Below are 22,728 nucleotides of genomic sequence, written 5' to 3'. Positions count from 1 at the left end.
AACCAGGCACAAGGTTCAAGTTCAACCCTTGGCACTACATGGCCCCTAAGTCTATCAGGGGCCTGGTAGCCTCAGCAGTGTCAAACTGCCAGCAGAAACTCTGAAATGTCTGTCTAGGCCCACAGCCCAAGGGACTATCAGCAGAGCTGGTCCCCAAGCCACTGAGCAATGTATGGGAGGTCTAGGGAAAAAACCCAACCACATGTACACAAGCTGGTGAGGGCAGAAGTGGCTAATTTCACTTGAGCAAGAAGAAAAGGGAAAATTTCACAGGGCGCTAGATGTGCAATGATGAACTAATGACAGGAAGGAGTACAGTGAGCCAGTAATGGGGGAATATTCAACTCAGACAGGAAGAGAAGAAAAAAGCATAAAGAAAACCAAACATACCTTCAGGGCTCTGCTAGCAGCTCAACTGAAATAGAGAACTGATGGTGATTAAAAAAAAAATTTAGGGGGTATGGTGCCGCCAGCAGGTCAATCTATACCTGTGAGGCAAGTGTATCAGCAGTCTAATGGCACCTTCAGACTTCCAAATACTCCAAAATTGCTGCTGTGCCTTTGGTCAGACCCCAAAAACTTGGAGTAAAGTTTACCAAGAAAGTAAATAGCCAAAAGTTAGATACGTAGGAGACACACCCACAAACCACCTCCAGCTCAGCTATATAATTGGAGGCAAAGCCTCTCTGGTTTCTGATCCAACTGCTTAATGGCCATGATCCCAGAGACTCAGAAACAAATCTTGAAACCCAACAGCTTTTGGCAGAGATGCGTCTGGTCCCCTCAATAGTTTAACAGTGCCAAACCACCACAGGGAGAAAAGGGTGTTGTCCATCGCCTGCTCCCCCTTAGCAGCTTGGTGGCCGCCATCTTCCAGACATTGGACAGTCATGTTCGGGCCCTAAGTGATGAGACATGGGGAGTCTCACGGGATGGGGGTGGAGCCGGTCATTTCTTCCCCGCCCCAACAAGACCCCAAGTCGCCGCTCATGAACGGCCTCTCTGGCTCTTGATCAAGCTGCTTAACGGTCATGATCCCAGAGACAAAGAGACAAATTTCGGAACCCAATGGCTTTTGGCAGAAATGCGTCTGGACCCCGCAGTAGGTTACTGTCCCTGGGCCTCCCCAGGGGGGAAAGGGTGCTGTCCCTCCGCCTGCTCCCCCTAGGCAGCTCGGTAGCCACGATCTTCCAGAGGTCACTGGACAGTCAGATTTGGGCCCTCAGTGACGAGACACGCAGGGCCTCATGGGATGGGGGTGCAACCAGCCCTTTCCTCCCCATCCCAACAAGACCCCGAGTCGCCACCCATGAACGGCCCCTCTGGCTCCTGATCAAGCTGCTTAACGGCCACGATCCCAGAGACTCAGGAACAAATCTCAAAACCCAGCGGTTTTGGCAGAAATCCCTCCAGATTTAATTGTTAAAATTTGGAATTTCAAAACCGTGTGGTCACTACAGCAGCTGCATGACATCATATGTTATTCATAACCAGCAATAGAAAACAAGTTGTCTACTGTTGCCTTTTCAGTAGATCTGAGTGTTGGGGTAATGTCCCAAATGATAATGGTGAGTCTGGTGTCAAAATGTTGAGTGTAATCAAAGCAGAGAGAAAATAATGTGGAAATCATCTGCCCCACAGGTAGGGGGAGGGTGTTGGATGGGGGGATACTGGGGTTTTGAGTGGTGGAGAATGGGCACTGGTGGAAGGTACGCGTGTTTCATTGTATGACCGAGACTTAAACCCGAAAGCTTTGTAACTGCTCTCACGGTGATTCAATAAATAAAATAATAAAAAATGAAAAAAATGAAAAGTAAGGTGGAGTTCATAACCAATTCAATCAGTAATCAGTGGCTGATTAAATAGCAGTACTCCTACATAAGAAAATAAATTAAAAAATTTTAAAAATGAGGCTGGATATATGAGGAAAAACTTGGTATGACTTAGAACAAAAGCAAAAAGTATGCCAGACATTAGGTGCTAAGATGCTCCTTGTTTTCCAATGTGAAGTAATTTAGAATTTAAAGTAAATAAAAGTAACAACTAAAGTTTCCTTCCATAAAGCTTCTTGAGAAGACTATCTTTAAATAAGTTTTAGTGATTACCAAAGAATTAGTAAAGAAAATAAAGTGAAAAAATCTAGGAAAAACTAGAGAAATAATAAAGATCTATAAATTAAGTCGCATTTCCTGAAGTCATGAAGATTAGATGTGTATAAATAAAGAGGGGAAAACTTGAAGGAACACTCTATGTACTTGACTCTCATTAGAATATGCTCTTCCTAGGTGTGAGGGGCATGGGGGTGGCCTAGCAGCAAGCACTCAGGTAACTCTGGTCCAGGGCTATGGCTATTTACATTTAGGCCCAGGTAATCAGGAACTACCCAGAGCTCCCACATACAAACCATGCGCTGGGAGCTCCATTTCTTGAGCTCTTCCCAGTCTATAAATCTATAAATCCTTTCTTGTTTTGTTCTGTTTCTGAGCCTCAGCCTTCAGTGCTCAGGGCTTACTCCTGGCTCTGTGTTCAGGAATCACTCCTAGTGATGCTTGGAGCAACGTATCGGGTGCTGGAGATGGAATCAGGTTTGGCTGCACGCAGTGGAAACACACTACCTGCTGTACTACTTCTCTGGTCCCAGGTAGGCTTTACAATGATGCACAATTTATGGAATTATTTGCTTTAAGAACTCATTTATTTATGAATTGTAACTAATTTGTTAAAACCCAAATTTACTTGAGAAGTGAAATTAAAATCAAACAATTAAAAAGTGCTATATTTAAAAGTGTTAAAATTCACCTAGTTATGAGCAAAACATGAAATCAAAAGTAGTTCAAGAGGGGCTGGAGCGACAGCACAAAGGGTAGGGCGTATGCCTTGCACGCAGCTGACCCGAGTTCGATTCCAAGCATCCTATACGGTTTCCTGAGCACTGCCAGGAGTAATTCCTGAGTGAATGAGCCAGGAGTAACCCCTGTGCATCACCACGTGTGACCCAAAAGGCGGAGCTGGGGGGGGGGGGGGAGGAAGTAGTTCAGGATCTGCATTAGAGATTAATGGAGCTGGTGTGATAGTACAGTGGGTAGGGTGTGTGCCTTGCAATCAGGTTTGATCCCTGGCATCCCATGTGGTTCCCCGAGCACAAGAAATAATTCCTGAGCACAGAGCCAAGAGTAACCCCTAAGTATCGCCCAGTCTGACCCAAAAAGCAGAGAGAGAGAGAGAGAGAGAGAGAGAGAGAAATTAACAGAAAACAGAATAGACTGGAGTGGAAATCTGCCATTTTTTATGTATTAAAATTTCTCAAAAATTTGTCAGTCTCATCCCCTACCCACCCCCACACACCAAGAACTGATAGAACTCACCTACTTGTTATACAATATTAAATAAAATTATGAACAAGTTTTGATAAAGAAGGTCACTTAGGACTAAAACAATTACAGACTTACTTGATGTTTGAAGCTAATACCAGAACAAGATACATACTTAAGTCAGTGAGTTGGAAACCCAAAACAAAGTAGTTTGTTGTTCTCAGTGTCAGTCTGCCCTAACACACCTGTGCAAAGAATGGCTGAGAAGACTCAGGAGGCAAAGGGTGATGGACACGCCCGCATGGAGAAAGCCAGGACTACAGTCCAGCCCTAGAGGGAGTGACCCCTAGTAAGACCAGAGCACTACAAGGCATCTACAAACCAAGACTGCCTGAAACAAGCAGGCACTTCATCATCAGAGTTTCATAGAAGAAACGAGTAAAAGTACAATGGATAAAGATGGGGGACTCTGGCCATGTGTTCAGGAATGGAGGCTGAGAGAGGCCAGGATGTAGGGCATGCTACCCTTTTCAGGACAGGCAGCCATTCGTCTGAAGGGCCTTGGTGCTCACATGGTTCACAAGGAGGCATAAACATTTACAACTCTGCTAATGTCAGATGAACTTAGATGCTATGGGAACTCTGGGCTGGGCCTTGCGAGGCCAGGGGTCAGGGGTCAGACCTAAGGGTATCTGTACGCAGAACACACGCTTCAGCGGACTATAGCCGCCCCAAACAAGGATTTTTCATATAAAAACAAGACAGAAAACACTGAAGTTACCCTTAACAATGAAATGTACCAAACAAAAGGGGGAAAAATATACACCAAAACCAAAAAACAAATTAAAAAATAAAATAAAATATAAAAACACCTCAGAATGTCTTTACTAAGTCTAGACCTATCGAGTAAAGCTAAAGAAGTTTTCTTCCTCTTTCTCACTCATTTGGGTTCTAGGGCTGAACCCAGGATTGCTCAGGGTGGTGCTGGGGAGAAGGTAGAGCCAGGCCTTGAACCCGAGGTGCCACGTGCAAAGCAGCTGCTCCTTTCAAGCCATCTCCCGGGCCCCACGAAATCTTAGATCCAGCAACACACAGAGATACCTTCTTTGAATACATGATTCAGCTACAAGGTACCAGGATATAAATCTTTATTTTTCTGTTCTGCATATGCTTGTACATCTCATCATAAAAGATAATTTTAGTATGCAATTTATCGGCTACAATTCATAAACTACGCCTTGAAGAAAAGTCAGAGGAAAAATGTAAATCTTTGAATGCTGATGGTTAAAATTTAAGTTCAACTTATTCTTACTAGCTTAGAAAATTCTCAAAACAGCCCATGTTTACTGCACTGTCCACTGCACTGTCCTCCCTCTGTTCATCAATTTGCTCAAGTGGGCCCAGTAACATTGTCAGACTTCTTGTTACTATGTTCCGCAAATAATCCCCATGTTTACTGTACTTGGCACATAACAGAAACTAATACATTAAGCAAACAGAACCAATAGTAAAAATGTAGCTATCTATAAATAGTTCAGAATCTAAACATTCAAATTGTAATACAAATGTTTTAGTAATTAAAAGACAAGGTAAGCTTTCAAACTCAGCAAGAAGTTCTGCAGCCTTTACCCTCTCTTTTATAGCACAAGGCTTAAAAAATTTCCTCCAAATGTGCAAAACTTGCTGTTACTTTCATACTCTGGCATACTATTAGGATAATACTATACCATGATATATACCACAGGAGCTGAGGAAAAGGCTCAATGAGCTCGAGCACAAAATTTGCAGAAGACATGCTATGTTCCATCCTGTCACTGCACGACATGACCCCCAGCACTGCCAAGAGTGACATTCGAGCACAGACCCAAGAGAAGTTCCTGAATACCACCTGAGGTGTGTGTGTGGGGGGGGGGGGGGGGGGGCGGGGGGAATATTTCTTTCTTGGGTAGGGGAAGGCTCAAAGGGCAGCAGAGTAGCTTTGCATGTGAGAATGCGAGTTCCGTCTGCAGCCAAATGGACTCCTCCAACATCCCCGGGAGCAGTCTGAGAACAGAGCAGGCCCACAAAGCACAAGGCATGGCTCTACAGTTGAACATGAGGAATGTTCTCTTTTGTGGCTGCAGAATAGTATGGGGAGGTGGAGGTGGGAGACACTAGCTAGGCATGTAGCTGAGCTCAGTTCTACTCACAACACCACATGTTCACCCAAAAACTGTCAGGAGTGACGCCCATGCACAGAGCCAAGAGTAGTCCTTAGGCACTGCTGGATTTGGTGTCCTAATCTCCTCCCCTGTGTTGTGTGTGTGTGTGTGTGGGGGGGGGGGGGGGGGGGGAGGCAGGCACAGCACAGGGAGCATCTCCTTTCTCAAACATGGAAGACAAAACTGGACATTTTCAAGCTCTGCCTCCAGCAAATCACACTAGTGTTCTTTATGTAGACCAGAAGACACCAAACTTAGTTTACTGCCTCCTATTCAGAAGAAGAAAAAAAAATTACTCAGCATTCCTCTAGAAATGTACTTTCTTTAAGTAAACAAAAAGCATCTAACCACACTGGGGACTACTACCACCTCTTAATTTGTTTAGGATACCCCATGATGGGGGGCTGAGGATGGTACCCCCAAGTAGGTAAAAAATGCTGCAGAGCCTTGCATGAACGTCCAGAAACACCATCTGCTAAGACCTTTCACTATCAGGCAAAAATGACTGCTCAAGTCACCTTACTGTTTACCAAATACATCTAAAAAGTACTGTCACCAACAACAATCAGACAAGAAAAGAATATCAAAGAGGTCCAAAATGGGAAAAAAGTCAAATAATCTATATCTGCAGATGACATGACTTATACATAAAAGACCCTGAAGACCCCGAAGCATTTTAATGGTTAAAATGCTTCTAGATACAATAAACCACGACAGTTTAGTGGCCGGCTAAAAGTCCACACTCAAAAATTGGTGCTACTCCTACATACAAATAATGAATCAGAGGAGAAAGCAATCAAGAGTCTATCCCATTTAAAACAGTGTCAAAGCGAAGGCTATTTTCTCTTGATCAAGGGATATGTACGATCACGATCATGATCACGACCATCCTGTTATTCATCGATTGCCTCAAGCAGGCCCCAGTAACGTCTCCTTCGTCCTAGCCCTGAGATTTTTTTAAAAAGTGCCATATTCAAGGCTCTTTCAGAGTTAGGAGAATGAGACCCATTATTGTTACTGGTATTTGGCATACTGGGTAGGCCATGGGGAGTTTGCCAGACTCTGCCGTGTGGGCAGGTTACATTTGGTAGCCTGCCAGTTTGTCCAAAATAGTAATGAGATAACAAGATGTCGCGCGGCCGCATTTGCAGCCGCACGTTTCCGGGAGCTGGGTTTCATAGTCTCTGAGTCTTGATGGGATTACACGGCAGCAGGGGGCAAGCTGGTGGGTGTGACCCCCGCCTACTGGAACTTGGAGGATCCAGGTGGAGGATGCTCAGCCCCGGGACCCGCGTGCCTTTGCTCCTCTGCCGGTACGTTCATGTGTGCGGAGAGTGGTCTCAGCATGGTGGTGGCTGGTTCTGGAGGTCTTCGGCTGCCGGAGTCCTGGTCGGGGCGGGGAGGAAAACTCAACCCGCTCGCTTTCAAGGGGCCCTGGCGAAGACAGCCAGGCGCGGGGGGCAGGAGACTCTGCGATGCCACCACCATGCTGAGACCACTCTCCACACACATGAGGGATACGTACAATAGGAAGACATCACACTCTTAAATGTATATGCACCTAATGAGGGAACAGCTAAATACTTAACTGCTAACAGATTTTAAGGAGGACATTGCTAGCAACACAACAGTAGTTGGAGACTTCAACATCGCCTTATCACCAATTAGAAATTGAGCTCCCATTTGAACCAGCAATACCACTCCTGGGAATATATCCTGGAGAGGCAAAAAAGTACAGTCGAAGTGACATCTGCACTTGTTTGTTCATTGCAGCACTCTTTACAATAGCCAGAATCTGGAAAAAACCTGAGTGCCCAAGAACAGATGACTGGTTCAAGAAACTTTGGTACATCTACACAATGGAGTACTATGTAGCTGTCAGAAAAGATGAAGTCATGAAATTTACATACAATTGGTACTACATGGAAAGTATCATGTTAAGTGAAATGAGTCAGAAAGAGAGGGATAGACATAGAAAGATTGCATTCATCTGGGGAACATAAAGTAACAAAATAGGAGACTAACACCGAGGAGTGGCCAAGATTAGTACCATGAATTTTGCTCCATGGCTTAGAGGCCAGCGCTAAGAGAAAAGGGAGCTCAGATAGAGAAGGGAGCACCAAATAAAGGGTGTTGGGAGGATCCTCCCAGGATGGGAGAAGCATGCTGAAAGTAGACTATAGACCAAACATGACTGCCACTCAATGCCTATTTTGCAAACCACAACACCCAAAAGGAGAGAGTGAACAAAAGGGAATGCCCTGCCACAGAGGCAGGGTGGGATGGGGGGGGGGGGATGAGGGGTGGGAGAGATGCTGGGATCCGTGGTAGTGGGAAATGGGCACTGGTAGAGGGATGGGTATTTGATCATTGTATAATTGAAACCCAAGCACAAAATTTGTAAGTCTACAACTGTACCTCATGGTGTCTCACTAATAAAAATTTAGAAATTAAAAAAAATAGCAAACAGAAAAAATAAATACATAAAATAGTGTCAAGTACCTAGGAACCAACTTAGTGAAAGAGATCTGCACTGTAGCACTGTCATCCCATTGTTCATCGATTTGCTTGAGCAGACACCAGAACATCTCCACTCATCCCTGTCTCATGCACACTAGTGTAGCCCAACGGCATCTACTCGCTCCAGGAACACCAAGTGAGACTTCTTGTTACTGTTTTTGGCATACTGAATTCGCCACGGGTAGCTTGCCAGGCTCTGCTGTGCGGGTGGGATACTCTCTGCAGCTTGCCAGGCTCTCCAAGAGAGATGGAAGAATCGAACCCGAGTCAGCCGCATACAAGACAAACGTCCTACCTGCTGTGCTATCACTCTGGCCCAAAAAGAGATCAAAACCATGAAAACTTCAAATCCCTTAAGGAAAAAAAAAAACAGAAGACGTTAAGAAACAGAAAAATATTTCATGTTTTTGTTGGATTTGAAGAATATGGTCAAAAAGGCCATCCTACTTAATAGTGCAATCACTATCCAAATTCAGACGACATTCTTCAGGGATTTAGAACAGTCCAAAATAAAGTTTGTATGAAATCATGAAAAACCCAAATAGTGAAGACCATACTAAAAAATAAGAAATAAGAAAAATATAAGAAACTAAAAAGTACCTAACATGAAATTAAAGTCAGAGTAATCAAAACAGTATGGCAGAACATCCAACAATACTTCTTGACAAAGAAGTTGAGAGCATGAAATGGAACAGAGAAAACCTCTTCAACAAATGGTGAAGTAGGAGCCAGAACAATAGTACAGCAGTTAGATATGGAAGAATTACATCAGTGGTGTTAAGGAATGATAGAGCTAAATAACCAAACCACAGAGTCAAAACACTGAAATAACAGGACCCAAACTTTAACAATCAAACATAAAAAGGTGGGACTGGAGCAATAGCATAGCGGGTAGGACTGCCTTGTATGTGGCCAACCCAGGTTCGACTCCCAGCATCCCATATTGTCCCATATGGTCCTCCAAGCATTGCCAGGAGTAATTACTGAGCCAGGAGTTACCACTGTGCATTGTCAGGTGTAACCCAAAAAGAGAAAAGAGGGAAAAAAAAAACATAAAAAGGTGCATTTCAGGTCAGAAGGTTGGGCTTGGGATGGGAACCTGGGAACATCGGTGGAAGCAAAGCAAACTGACACTGGTGGCAGGATCAGTGCTGGGAACATTGTACATCTAAAATCCAACTATGAGTAACGATAATTCACAGTGCTTTAATAAAATAAACAAAAGGTACTGTCAGCCTGGAGCGATAGCACAGCAGGTAGGGTGTTTGCCTTGCACGCGGCCGACCCAGGTTCAATTCCCAGCATCCCATATGGTCCCCCGAGCATGGCCAGGAGTAATTCCTGAGTGCTGTGCCAAGAGTAACCCCTGTGCATCGTCAGGTGTGTCTCAAAAAGCAAAATAAATAAAAAGTACTTTCACATAGTTCAATTAGGACAGGACGACAACCAGGAAAATGAAATACACAAAGTCACTGTCACAAAGCCAGTGGAAAGGACATATCATCCACGTTTTGCCTGCAGGTTAAACTTCAAATCATTAAAACTCAATGGGAGAAAGAAACAAACTAAAACTACTCTTACAAAATAAACTATTAAAAAGACTAAGGATCACTCAGTGGTGGATTACTACAGAGGCTGCGCATCCCACCCCTGGCACAGCCAGCAACAGACTGAGTGCAACCTCAGTGCCCTGAGCATGCAGCAGCCGACTGGTTCTGGAGCCACAACAGACTCCAAGTGGGGGAAAGAGGATGGGGAGGGGAATTCTTCAGTTTTCTTCTTTTAATAATTTAAAGGGTAGAGGAGAGAGGACTCAGGTTAGGATGCCCGCCTTTTATGTGGTAACCAGTGTTCAGTCCTCAGCACTGCAAGGTCTCCTGAAGGAGCCAACTTCCACCAGAAGGAGCCAACTCTACCCCTTCCCCCCACTGCAGATATGGTCCAAACCCTCCCCCTAAAAAAATAAATGAATAATTGGAAAACTGGCTCAGGCTGGGAGATGGCTCAAAGGTCAGATCCCAGGCTCTTGAGTGCCTGATCCCTGGTGGCTCCCTGCTGTAGTCCCTAAAACCCAAATCCCTAAAACCCAAACCCATGCAATCAATTTAATACTATACAAAAGACTCAGTCAACTCATCCAATAGACTACAAGAACGCTGCCGGTATTCACATATACCTTAGAGACTATTAATAGACACCTGCAACTTTTCAAAGACAGTCATACAAACTATATCTTCAAACAAAGGAAAAGTCCAGGGCCTGAAAGTACAGCAGGTCTCTACTATTTGCTTTGCAACCCAAGTTTAACCCTGTATGTTCCCTGAGCACAGAGCCAGGAGTAAGCTCTGAGCATTGCCAGGTGTGGCCCTCAAAAAAGAAACAAAAAAAACAACCAACAACAACAAGGAAAAGTCTGTCCTTTGAGGAAGACAACAGATGAGGGAACAGCAATCGTATGCACATATCAACAACTTTCGTTAGTCTAGAAGCTACACCTCATGCTGCACCACAGAGCACAGAATTGAGGGAGTTCAAATAGACGGGGTGCACAGGGAGGCACTAGATTTGCATGTGTGAGATCCTGGTTGTTCAATTCCCATCACTGCAAAAAAAAAAAAACCAAAAAACATAAATTCGGAAAGAATTTTAAAAACACATTCATAGACTAGAGATACAGTGCAGAAAAAAGGCCCTTGCCTTACACACAGCCCATGAGGATTCAATCCCAGTGCATAAGGTCCCCCAAGCACTACCAAGAGTGATCCCTGAGCAAAGAGCCAGAAATGAGCCCTGAGCACTGCCAGGTGTGGCCCTAAAATCAAACAACAACAATAATAATAATGAAACACTTTCATTTAGCACAATCTTCTAACACCAACTTCAAATCTTTTCCTGCTAAAACTTTGAGTACAGGGACCTTTTGAGTACAGCAGGGTAGGATGTTTGTCTTGCATGCAGCTAACCTGGGTTCAATCCCTGGTACCCCATGTGGTCTCCCATGACTCCTAAGCACAAAGCCAGGAGTAAGCCCTCAAAAAAGAAACAAAAAAAAGCACCCCCCAGATGGGGCCCAAAAACGAAAACAAAAATATATTTTAAAAAAATACCTTTGAGCATATAGGTGTGTTTTCAAATAAAAGTCTGAGTAACACCAATAATTTGTTGTTAAGTACTTGAAATTAATCTCTGGGTACTGGCTTTCTTCCCTGAAAAACAAAATAGGCTAAAATGTACAAAATGGTGCAGTGAGGAATAGGGAGGCTGGAGAGAGAAGACCAGACTAGAAATGCAGGGATAGATATGAAGGCAGACACTTCAGTGGTGGTGAGGTCTAGTATTTCGTAGACCTTTTGGCACTTTTGTAAACTTTTGCACTAGTGAAATTTCCTAAACTATAATTTTTTAATGTACACAATACTCCTTCCTTTCCAGTCTCAAAATCAGTGAGTAAGAATCTCCAGAATATAGGTTCTCAAGACTTCTAGGTTCATGGAATCTGCAGTATTTCAGTAACTTTTGTTTAGTTTTCTGCAACCCTAAGTCTAGTATCTTTGCCTATTGTTAGTAGATATTTGAAAACCTATACCTCACCTTAAAAAAAAAAAAAGAAATGAAAAAGGAAAAAGAAAAAAGGAACTCAAGAACAGCTTTTATCTCATTTGGAGAGTGGGGTTGGGAGAGGGGGCTGGACCTCCTTGGTGGTGCTCATGGCACACTCCTGGTTCTGTGCTCAGGGACCACTCCTGATAGGCTGAACGAGCCTATGTGGTGCCAGCATTTGAACCTGGCAAGGCAAGTACCTTAACTGCGTTCTTAAATAACACTTTCAGAGAATGTTCATTACACATGTGCAGTGTAAGTCTCATCAATGTTGAAATCAGACTAGACACTGATTTTCATGCCTTATCATCATTACGTCACCCAAATCCCCCCAAACCTACCCAATATCAGGAAGTTAAATCAGAGCACAATCAAATGTTAAATATCACAAACTGTCTCAAACTTGCAGTTCACCTGGAAAGCAGCAGATATCAAGTATTGATGCATCTCTCTTAACAGCCTTGGAAATTGGAAGCAATATCCTCCAGCACCCTGCAGTTTCTAAAATAGGAACCTATGCTGTCCCTCCGCATACTACCCCTAGGCGGCTCGCTGGCTGCCATCTTCCAAAGGCCACTGGACAGTCAGGTTTGAGCCCGCAGTGATGAGGCACGTGGAGCCTCATGGGATGGGGGTGGAGCCGGCCCTTTCCTCCCCACCCAAACAAGACCCGGAGTCACCGCCAACGAACAGCCTCTCTGGCTCCTGATCAAGCCGCTTAATGGCCATGGTCCCAGAGACTCAGAAACAAATCTCGGAACCCAATGGCTTTTGGCAGAAATGCGTCTGGTCCCTGCAGTAGGTTACCAGTGCTGGGCCACCCCAGGTGGGAATAGGTTTTGTGCCTTGGCCTGTTCCCCCTGGAAGCCCAGTGACCACCATCCTCCAGAGGCCACTGGACAGTCAGGTTTAGGCCCGCAGTGACGAGACACCCAGGGCCTCACAGGATGGGGGTGGAGCTGGCCCTTTCCTCCCCACTCTAATGAGACCCCGAGTAGCCGCCCACGAATGGCCTCTCTGACTCCTGATCAAGCTGTTTAATGGCCATGGTCCCAGAGACTCAGAAACAAATCTCAGAACCCATCAGGTTTTGACAGAAATGCATCTGGACCCCACAGAGGGTTACTGTTGCGGGGCCACCCCAGGGGGGAAAGGGTATTATACCTCCGCCTACTCCCCCTGGGCGGTTCGGTGGCTGCCATCCTCTAGAGGCCATTGGACAGTCATATTTGGGCCCGCAGTGACGAGACACGTGGTGCCTCATGGGATGGGGGTGGAGCTGGCCATTTCCTCCCCACCCCAACAAGACCCCAAGTCGCCGCCCATGAACATTCTCTCTGGCTCCTGATCAAGCTGCTTAACAGCCACGATCCCAGAGACTCAGGAACAAATCTCGGAACCCAGCAGGTTTTGGCAGAAATCCCTCCAAACTGTTAAAATTTCAGAAATTCAAAATCACGTGGCCACTACTGCAGCTGCACGACATATGTTATTTATAACCAACAATAAAAAACAAATTGTTTACTGTTGCCTTTTCGGCAGATCTGAGTGTTGGGGTAAAATCCCAAATAGTAATGGTGGGTCTGATGTCAAAATATTGAATGTAATCAAAGTAGAGAGAGAGTAATGTGGAAATCATCTGCCCCACAGGTAGGGGGAGGGTACAGAATGGGGGTATATTGGGGTTTTTTGGTGGTGAGAATGGGCACTAGTGAAGGTACGAATGTTTCATTGTACGACCGAGATTTAAACCCAAAAGCTTTGTAACTGTTCTCACAGTGATTTAATAAATAAAATTATAAAAAATGAAAAAAAAAAGTAAAGTGGAGTTCATGCCCAATTCATCAGCCTAATCAGTGGCTGAATACATAGCAGTACTCCTACAAAAATAATAAATAAATTAAGTAAAATAGGACCCTATTGCAATGCACTGTGTAATTTTTTGGCTGTGGACTCAAAACTGATTGGGGTCGAAAATCAGCCTCTACTAATAATTTTATGCTCTAGGGCATTGGGTAGCTGGATGAGCATCTTGAATCCTGATTTCTTTTTTGGGGTGAGGGGGAAAGGAAAGCAATTTAATAATTTTCAGTTATTTTGTAAGTAAAGAAACTCCTATTATATGGTCACCTCATATTTAACATTGTGTGAATATTTAAAAGCAAACAAGTTAATGGGAAAATGCACAGTACAATGGAAGTAGCTTGCTATTCAACTCATACAGTTGATCTCAAAAACAAAGACAACATACTCAACCAGGGAACTTAAAATATCAAATCAAAACCCAAAGGACCAGCAGAAAAAAAGAGAGAAAAAAATAAAAACCTTCAAAAAGACAACTGTTCCACTTGCCTAGGCCAATGCTTTATAATGTGAGAAGCACCTATACCTTCCAGCTCCTACAGGTGGTGTCTTCTACATACAGCAGTTAGATCTCTATGGCTAAATTTGCCAAAAAACAATCCTATCCCCAGAACTCTATCAGACAAGATATCCCCCCTTGAAACATTTTTTTAACCAAAATACTTTCTACAGAATTCCAACCCAAAATGTACTGTTTAAGGCATTTTTTAATAACATTTTCTCTTCATCCAAAGATGATAGTCATGCAGCAGTTTAATGATAAAAATATATTAATATTTTACTATACAGCAGCAAGAAGTTGTCAATTAAAAGCACACAAACATCTTTAAATGAAAACCTATAAAAGACTATCGTTACAAACAATTTTGGTCTGGAGGACACCAGCTTGGTAAAGTGCTCTCCTAAGCTTTGCATTTCATACCCTACAACCTTAAATATGAGTTATGGAACATACTTTTGATAGGCTTGTACACTTGGGGAACACAAATACACTTAGCATATAATATAGCCAGTAATAACTAGCACCACGGCTACATGGAAATCCTTTACATAAACCAACTTGGCTTTCACTTTTAAAAAGAAACTCAGAATCCATAGCTCAGTAAGATGAACCCTGATTTCTTGTCTGCCAGGCAGAACTAATATAATCTTAGAGAATTTTGGTACAGAATAGCCAAACAGCATGGATGTAACCTTAAAATTCAGTAATGCGTATGATGTATCATATCATTCAAACTGAACAAGTGCAGGGGCTGGAGAGAGCAGCACATAGGGTGTCTGCCTTGCACTCAGCCAACTCAGGCTCTACCCCAGAACCCCCCTAAGTCCCCTGAGCACCACCAGAAGTAGCTCTGGCACATCACCAAGAGTGGCCCAAAACCATAAAATAAAATTTAATTACGATAAAAAAAATAAAAAATGAAATTAAGCAAGTGTTCTCTAAGACCAGGTTTTACATAGGGGCAGTGTGCGGGGCGAGCAAAGGGAGCATCAGGTACACACCGGGTCAGACAGTGCAGTGGGGAAGTCTCAGAGCCTTGCACACAGGGGAACCAGCTCATCTCCAGCCAGTCCCCAAAACCCCCCAGAAGTGATGCCCCAAGCAGTCAGAAGTCAGTCCTGAGCACAGCCTGGTGTGGCCAAAAAACAACAAAAAATGTATACACGGGGGCCAGAGTGATAGTACAGCGGGTAGGGCACAAGGTCAACCAGCCTGGGTTCAATCCCCAGCATCCCATATGGTCCTCCGGAGCACTGCCAGGAGTAATTCCTGAGTGCAGAGCCAGGAACAACCCCCAAGCAACATTGGGTATGACCCAAAAAACAAAACTAGCAAAAAAAAAAAGTATACACAAACAATTATAAGAGCATGAAGTGTTAAACTAGAACATTTTAGAGAACAACAACAGAACAACAATCCCTGCAAGGGTGTCGTACTGTTACTACACCGTCACAATAACCAACAGGCAAACAGTGTTAACTGACAACTCAGACAATAATACTTTAAAAAGCATTAATAGGTAATCAAATTTTTAAAATAATCTTTTTAAACTAGGATTTTTTTTTCTTTCTTCTTTTGGTTTAAATCACACTGAGTATTGTTAGGAACTACACATGGCTTGGTGACAGGAGCTACTCCAACAATGCTCAGAAGACCATGTGGTACAGGCGATTAACTGAGATTCTGGCATGCAAAGCAGCACACTGGCCCTATCTCTCCATTCCTAAGATTCTCTAAATGCTACTAAAACTTCCTTTTACAGGGGCCAGAGCAATAGTGTAGCAGGTAGGGTGCTTGCTCTAAGAACCAGGATCCCTGAGCACAGAGCCAGGAGTCAGCCCTGGGTACTGCCAGGTGTGACCCCAAAACAAAACAAAAAAATTAAACATACAAAGAGCAACACTCCCTTGATTTTAACAAAGCCTGTTCTCTTAAAGCATGATAGTTCTACGTTATTTATAATGTTCTCAAAAACCCATTCTCACATGCCAAAACTTACTTCCAAAGGTGCAACAGTATGGAAGGTAGGACACGTATGTTACATGGGGCCAACTGAGTTCAATTTCTGTCAGCCCATATGTTCCCTGGAACACGCCAGGAGTGATCCCTGAGTGCAGAGCCAGGAGTAAGCCCTGAGCACTGTCAGGTGTGTCCCCTACCCCCAAAGAAATGTACCCGTGTGCCTGACAACATCTCGAGTAAACATTTCAAGGTCCGGTCCGGTCCTCTCATTGTTCATCGATTTGCTCGAGCGGGCCCAGTAAAGTCTCCATCATGAGACTTGTTGTTACTTGTTTGGCATATCGAATAGGGCAGAACAAAAAGGGCCAGTGATACTACAGCAGGTATGGCACTTGCTTGAATGTAACTGACCAGGGTTCGATCCCCAGAACCCTGAGCATCACCAGCAAAGATCCCTGAGTGTGGAGCGAGAAGTAAGCCCTGAGCACCACTGGGTGTGGCCCCAAAACAAAATTAAAAAACGGCCTATTATTCTTGGTTGGGTGCTCTGTGACAGAACACCTGAACTGCAAGCATTAGGCCCTGGATCCCAATATCCCACAGTACCACCACAAGATAGACCATAACCAATTGTTTTTGCATCACCTATGTCACAACAGCTGCAATTATACTAGTAATATTATGACTGAGTCAAATGATTTCTCTCAGCCCAGATTATTTTTCAATTTTAAACTTAGCTAGTGGACGACCATTCCATTCTGAGGAAAAGTAACATAAAATATTAAACTGATTCTGATACTTCTTCTTTCATATAAACGTGGTGGTCAAAATTCTTAGAACACCTGGAAGGGTAAACAAGCCTGTATATCAACCAGATTAATAATGTCAGATCAAAAAATCTGTCTGTCTTTCACTACAGCCCAGGTCAATCTCCACTAAACCTTTCTCCAAATCCCCACACTTATGAAGGATGGAGCGCTTTTCCCAGAGTACCCTAAAATCAACTTACTGAGGCTGCCTACTTCAATGACTATGTCCATAAACACTAAATGAAAATTCAAATCGAACACTCAATAACTACACGTGGAAGATCGACTTTTAAAGAAATTAAGGAATGCTTTTTATAACGCAACGAATCAGCCACCTACTTAAGGTTATTTGAAATCTGACTTTCATACGCCCGAGTTTGCAAGCTAGAGGGAGCCCGGCAGGTAACGAGGGATGCGGGCTGCTGCACCGCTGCTGTAGCGGTCTGAGTCTTCGGAGTCGGGGGCGGGGGGGCCATGCTCTCGCTAGACGTTATTCTGAGGACCTTCTCTCTTGGGTCCTTCCCAGCAGGGCAAATGCGATCAAAAAGACACCTTCCTCTCCACGCAGCGACCCTGCTTTCCCGGAAAGGAAAGAACTGTCTCTCTCGGTACCACACCGAGTCCACTTGGGCCGCCTAACACGGAGCCCCTCCACCCCAGAACGGAAAGAGAAAACAAGGGAAAGCCATTGGGGGACTGCTCCTTTCTCGGCCAAGGGCTGCTCCGGATCGAGGCCGCCGTCAGAGCCCAACCGAAAAGCCCTTTCGGAGGGAGGCGGCGCGTCGGGAAGGGACCAGCCGGCTCCCCGCAGGAGCACGGCCCGGCGGGAGGCGGCGGAGGGGCGAGCGCGGCGGGAGGAGGAGCCGCAGCAGCGAGCGGCGCGCGGGGAGCCGCGGGAGCAGGAAGTTTCAATGGGCGGGGGAGCATGCGCCCTCCGCACGCGCGGGGCCCAGGGCGCCGACCCGGCTCCCAGCACCAATAATAGAGCGGCCAGCGGCCCTCCCCGGCACCGCCCCTCCGCCCGCCCTCCGGCCCGGGCCCCTCGCCCCCGGCCGCCGGGCCGGGTCCGCTCCCGGGGGAGGCGCGGGGCGGCGGGCTCCGCGGCGGGCGTCCCCGCGCCAGCTCCGGGCCCGGCCCGCCCGCGAGGGGCGCGCGGCCGTGGGGGACGGGGTCGGCGCCCAGCACAAAGCCCCCGCCCCGGCCGCGACGCCGCCCGGCCCGGGCCGCCGCCCGCCGCGGAGCCCCGCCGGGGTGAGGCCGGGCCACGGGACCGCGCCGGGGCCGAGGCCTGCGCCGCGCCGGGGCCTGCGCCGCGCGGGGCCAGCCGGGCCGCTTTCCCGCCGGGGCTCGGCCCCGCTTACCTTCTCCGGGGCCGGCGTCGGGCGGCGGCGCCTGCAGCACCCGCTCCAGCTCGGGGAACGGCAGCTCGGGCAGGTCGAGCAGCGGCCCGTAGCGCTCCAGGAAGGAGCAGACGACGGCGAAGTTGGGGCACGCGCCCGGGCAGCCCGGGGCCGCCATCGCCGCCGCCGCCGCTGCTGTCGCCGCCGCCGCCATTTTGAACCAGAGGATGGAGGAGGAGGCGGCGCGGGGCCGGGCCGGAGGGAGCGGGGCGCCGGGACGCGGCGGGCCCGGCGGCGCGACGGCAGGAGGCGCTAGCGAAGGAGCACCCGGCGGGGGCGAGCGACTCCGCCGCGGCGCCGCGATCCCACAATACAACGGCGGCGCGGAGCAGTCGAGAGGCGGGCCGGCGAGGGCAGAGCGGCGCCCGGGCCTTTCGCTCGCCGCCGCCGCCGCCACTTCCCCTCGCCGCCTCGCCCCGCCCCCGGGGCGGGCCCTGGCCTCGTGTGACAAGGGAATGAAAACAAGGGCCGGGGCCGGGCTGGGAGCCGGGGGCGGGTCCGCGGGCCGGCACGGCCAATGGGCGGCGGGGGCGGGGTCCGCGCCGCACGGCCGACAGCCGGAGGTCTCGCCCCGCGCGGTCGCGGGGCTCTAGACGCAGGAGCCGGGTGAGTCGGGAGGGGAGAGCGAGCCCGGCGACGGGCCGAGGGGTAGCCAGGGGCGCCGGAGAGACAGGCCCTTCCCCGGCGTGAGCGGGGCTGTCGGGAAAGGTGACCTTCGTGCGGGGTCCGGGCGCCGCTCCCGGCTCGCGAGGCCCGCGCGGGAGCGCAGCCTCGGGGCCGGCCACGGGAGGACCTCCCGGGAGGAGCCGCGGCCTCGGGCCCGGGGAGCAGCGCGGCGGGCCGCCTCCGGCCGTGGCCGAAGCTTCTCCTTTCCCGGGGAAGGAGAGCTCTGCCGAGGCGCCGCACGGAGCTGCGGAGGACCCCGCTTGGGTTGCCGCCTGCTGGGACCCGCGCGCGGCCTTCCTCTGTGAGGGAAGGTGAGAGTGGCTTATCCGCAGCTTTCGGCTCTGCTAGATCCCGGGTAGTCGTTTATTAACACGTGGCTCTCTCACGTTGCGGGCGCCTTAAGATTGCCCGCTGCTGCGAGCCCGCCAAGTGGTACAGCGGGTGGGGGGCTCGCCCCGCCTAGTGCACACCCGCGCTCGGTTCCAGGCTCCCTAAAGCAGTGCCCGAGTCAAGGGACTGCAGCCCTGTCCGCGCCCCCCAGCTGTGAGCTGCTGTTTAGGGTTCCCACGCTTCAGACTGAATCGAGCTAGAAAGTAGATGGCTTGTGCCTCGCTGCCTCTCTCTCTCTCTCTCTCTCTCTCTCTCGCGCGCGCGCGCTCTCGCTCTCGCTCTATCTCGCTCTGTCACTTTCTCGCTTGATCTAGCGCTCTCTTGCTCACTCTCACTTTCTCGCTCTCGCTCTCTTTCGCTCACTCGCTCTCACTTTCTCGCTCTCTCATTCTTGCACTCTCGCTCTCTCTCACTTGCTCTCTCTCTCACTGTAGCTCGTTCTGTTTCTCTTTCAAGCAGGAAGGGGTTGGCAATACCCAGGATACCTAGCAGTGATTAGGAGACTTTAGGTGCTGTTGGGGATTTAAACCAGGGTCAGTCACTTAACTCTGTTCTGTGTCTCCTTCCCTTACAATTTATTACTTTGAACAAAAATTTCAAAGGTGTTTTTAATATTTATGTAATATTTTTGTTTGTTTGGGGGCCACTTCCAGCGGTGCTCAGGGCTTACTTCTGGCCCTGTACTCCGGGATTACTCCTAGCAACGCTTGGGGAACTATATGGGGTGTCAGGGATGGAACCCAGGTCAGGGGCATGCAAGGCAAGCATCTCGCTTACTGTACCCCCCATAATGCTCTCTCTACCCCCCCCATAATGCTTATTTTTTAAGGAGAAATTGAAGCAAAGTTCAATATAAACCATGTGAAATAGAATAATTTATGGTTAAAAGAAAATAAGTAGAAAAATAGTTATATTAGAAACAGAAAAATGTAGAAGCCAGAGAGATAATATAGCAGGTAGAACAATTCCCTTGCATGCAGCCAACCTGGGTTTAATCCCCTGCCTGTCAGGAGTTGACCCCTGAGTGCAGGGCCAGGAGTAAGCCCTTAATACTGCCAGGTGTGCCCTCCCCCAAACAAACACACACAAAATGTTTACCATAATTAAATTTTTCTCCTTTAGTAGGTAAAAGATACTCCATAATAATCTAGATCGTTCTCATTATCTTAAGAAAAATAGTGATCGCTTAACAAGAGAAAAAAAATTGTTAGTGGTGGAGAGAGTGTGCAGCAGTAAGGCACTTCCCTTGCATGCATGTGACATAGATTCCATACCTGACACCACATATGATCTCCAAGGCGCACCAGGAATGATGCCTGAATGATCTAATGAAATATATGAAAAGTCTTTCTTACACATAGCTTTTTTGTTTGGGTTTTGTTTTAGGAACACATCTAGCAGTGCTGATTGGAGCTATTCCTGGCTTGTGTTGGGGACTGCTCCCAATAGCAGTGCCCAGACGATCAGCCATGTACTAGGATGGAACCCAGGCCCTCCACATGCAAAACATGTGCCCTGACCTCTGAGCCATGTCTCTGAACTTCTATGTCTAATCTCCAACTTCTTATGTATTTCAGATATTGTAGGTAACTGTGATACACATGAGGTAGTTATTAATATTTTTTCCCTTGGTTTTTGGGCCACATCCAGTAATGCTGAGATCTTATTCCTATGTTCAGGATCAATCCTGGTGTAGTTTGGGAACCATATGGATCCAGGGAACAAATCAGCAAGGCAAGCTCCCTACCTGGTGTACTAGCCAATCCTATTTTTTATTTTTCATATTCAGAAATTGGATTGATAGATCATGAAGAGCTATAGTTTTAGCTTCTTTTTGTTTGTTTTTGTTTTGGGAGCTACACCTTTCTATTCTCAGAGTTTACTCCTGGCCCTCTCTGCTCAGGAATCACTCCTCATGGGGCTTGGAGGATCATGTGCTGGGCAGGTAACCTGCAAGCAAGGGCTAGCTGCTGCGCCATATCTCAGACTCTAACTTTAGCTTCTTTTGTTTTGTTTTGTTTTTTTTGGGGGGAGGGGTTACTTTGGGGTTTTCTTTAGGGGTGGAAAGGTCACACCTGGTGGTACTCAGGTTTTACCCATCTGTATGTCCTCTTTGGAACAGTATCTCAACTCAGATCTTTTTTCTGTTTTTCTATTGTTGTTTCTAAGTTTCATATCTTAGATATTTATCCTCTCAAATGAATGGTGAAGGGATTAGGGAGGTTGTCCAGGGATTAAGGTGCATATCCTCTAACCCCGAACACCAGGCCTTCCTTAAGCATCACCAGCTTGGAGGTTTATGGCTCTGGAGGGTTATGGCAGCACCAGGCCTGAGAATCACTACATGGTCCCTAGGTCTCTGAGCACCACTTGAAAGACCTCCAAGGAAAAACCAAAAGTGTGATGGGCAAGCATCTTCCCCCATTCTAGACTCTCTTGTTATTGTTATTTGGGGGCAACATCGACTAGGCTCAGGGATCACTCACTCCTGGAGGGCTCAGGGACCATGTGGAGTGCCAGGGATTGAATCCAGATCATGGGTATGAAAGACAAACACTTTACCCACAGTACTACTGACACAGTGGAGTAGAAGGGCATAGTGCCAGGTGAACTTAAGAGGTCAGTTTAAATCTTGTCCATCAAAAAGGTATCCACTCAAAATAGGTAACGGGATAGCTGGGGGTGGGTGATAACAGCAAATAAAAAGAAGCTTCCGGCCAGTTTTTTTCTTTCTTTTTAAATACTCGCCTACACCCAGATGGACTGCAGAATCAGGAAGACCTTGTATGCCCAGACTGTTGGCCAAATACAGGAAAGTCTCATAGACCTAGAGAGGGAAAAGATTCAGGTTCAAACACCCAAGGTGCTGAGCACAGGAGTGACGAGGTGCTGAGCACAGGAGTCTCACCCATGAGCATGGCACCTATGGCCAGAGACTAGAAAGGCTGGGATAACAGAAACTGCTAGAGTAGATCGTCTGAAAGAGGCCCAGCAACAGATAAAGAACATAAAGATCTCATCCATGCTCAGGTGGCTATGGCCATAGGCAAACTGAGACATCAAGGAAAATTCACAGAGGAAAGCTGAGACATCAAGGAAACTCTGGGGTACAGTGTAGGAGAAATCCAGTAACAGGATTTCAAATTAGGGAAGAATACACTGGATAGAGACTGGCAGAGGGACAAAACTAGCTCATCTTATACTGGAGACAAGTAGATGGTGAAGGATAGGACATAGGAAGTTATACTCTAGACCAGATATTGTAAGACAGAACCAGGAATGTCAAGCCTGGAAAGGCTGGACATTGGGGAGGAACCCAGACCCATCTATTCGAATTATACAGTAAACTCAAACTTCTTTAGGGTCGGCTGGAGGAGGGGCAATTCTGGTGATGCTCGGGGTTACTCCTGGCAAGGGCCAGAGTGATGGCACAACTGGTAAGGCATTTGCCTTGCATGCAGCTAATTCAAGTTCAATTCCCAGCATCCCATCTGGTGCCCTGAG

General features: G+C 47.1%; 2 protein-coding genes across 5 annotated transcripts in view; one reads left to right on the top strand and one right to left on the bottom strand.

The window, feature by feature from the left end:
• The window catches only part of RSF1 (remodeling and spacing factor 1), a 149,537-nt gene extending 131,047 nt beyond the window's left edge, over window positions 1-18,490 (bottom strand). Inside the window, exon 1 of the mRNA XM_056114761.1 lies at window positions 18,130-18,490. Within this exon, the coding sequence (XP_055970736.1) occupies window positions 18,130-18,322 (193 nt within the window). The 5' untranslated portion in view covers window positions 18,323-18,490. The remainder of the gene's footprint in view (window positions 1-18,129) is intronic.
• AAMDC (adipogenesis associated Mth938 domain containing) overlaps window positions 18,336-22,728 on the top strand; it is a 37,132-nt gene continuing 32,739 nt past the window's right edge. Inside the window, exon 1 of one of the 4 annotated variants that reach the window (XM_056114765.1) lies at window positions 18,336-18,774. In XM_056114765.1, coding sequence (XP_055970740.1) covers window positions 18,336-18,761 — 426 coding nt within the window. In that variant the 3' untranslated portion in view covers window positions 18,762-18,774. Of the gene's footprint in view, window positions 18,775-20,695; window positions 20,811-22,728 lie in introns of those variants that run through there. The other 3 variants (XM_056114768.1, XM_056114769.1, XM_056114770.1) reach the window with 3 other exon arrangements.

This window comes from Sorex fumeus, unplaced genomic scaffold (genome assembly GCF_029834395.1).
Source record: "Sorex fumeus unplaced genomic scaffold, SorFum_2.1 ptg000026l, whole genome shotgun sequence".
NCBI lineage: Eukaryota > Metazoa > Chordata > Mammalia > Eulipotyphla > Soricidae > Sorex > Sorex fumeus.
This window is presented reverse-complemented; position numbering and strand designations above follow the sequence as displayed.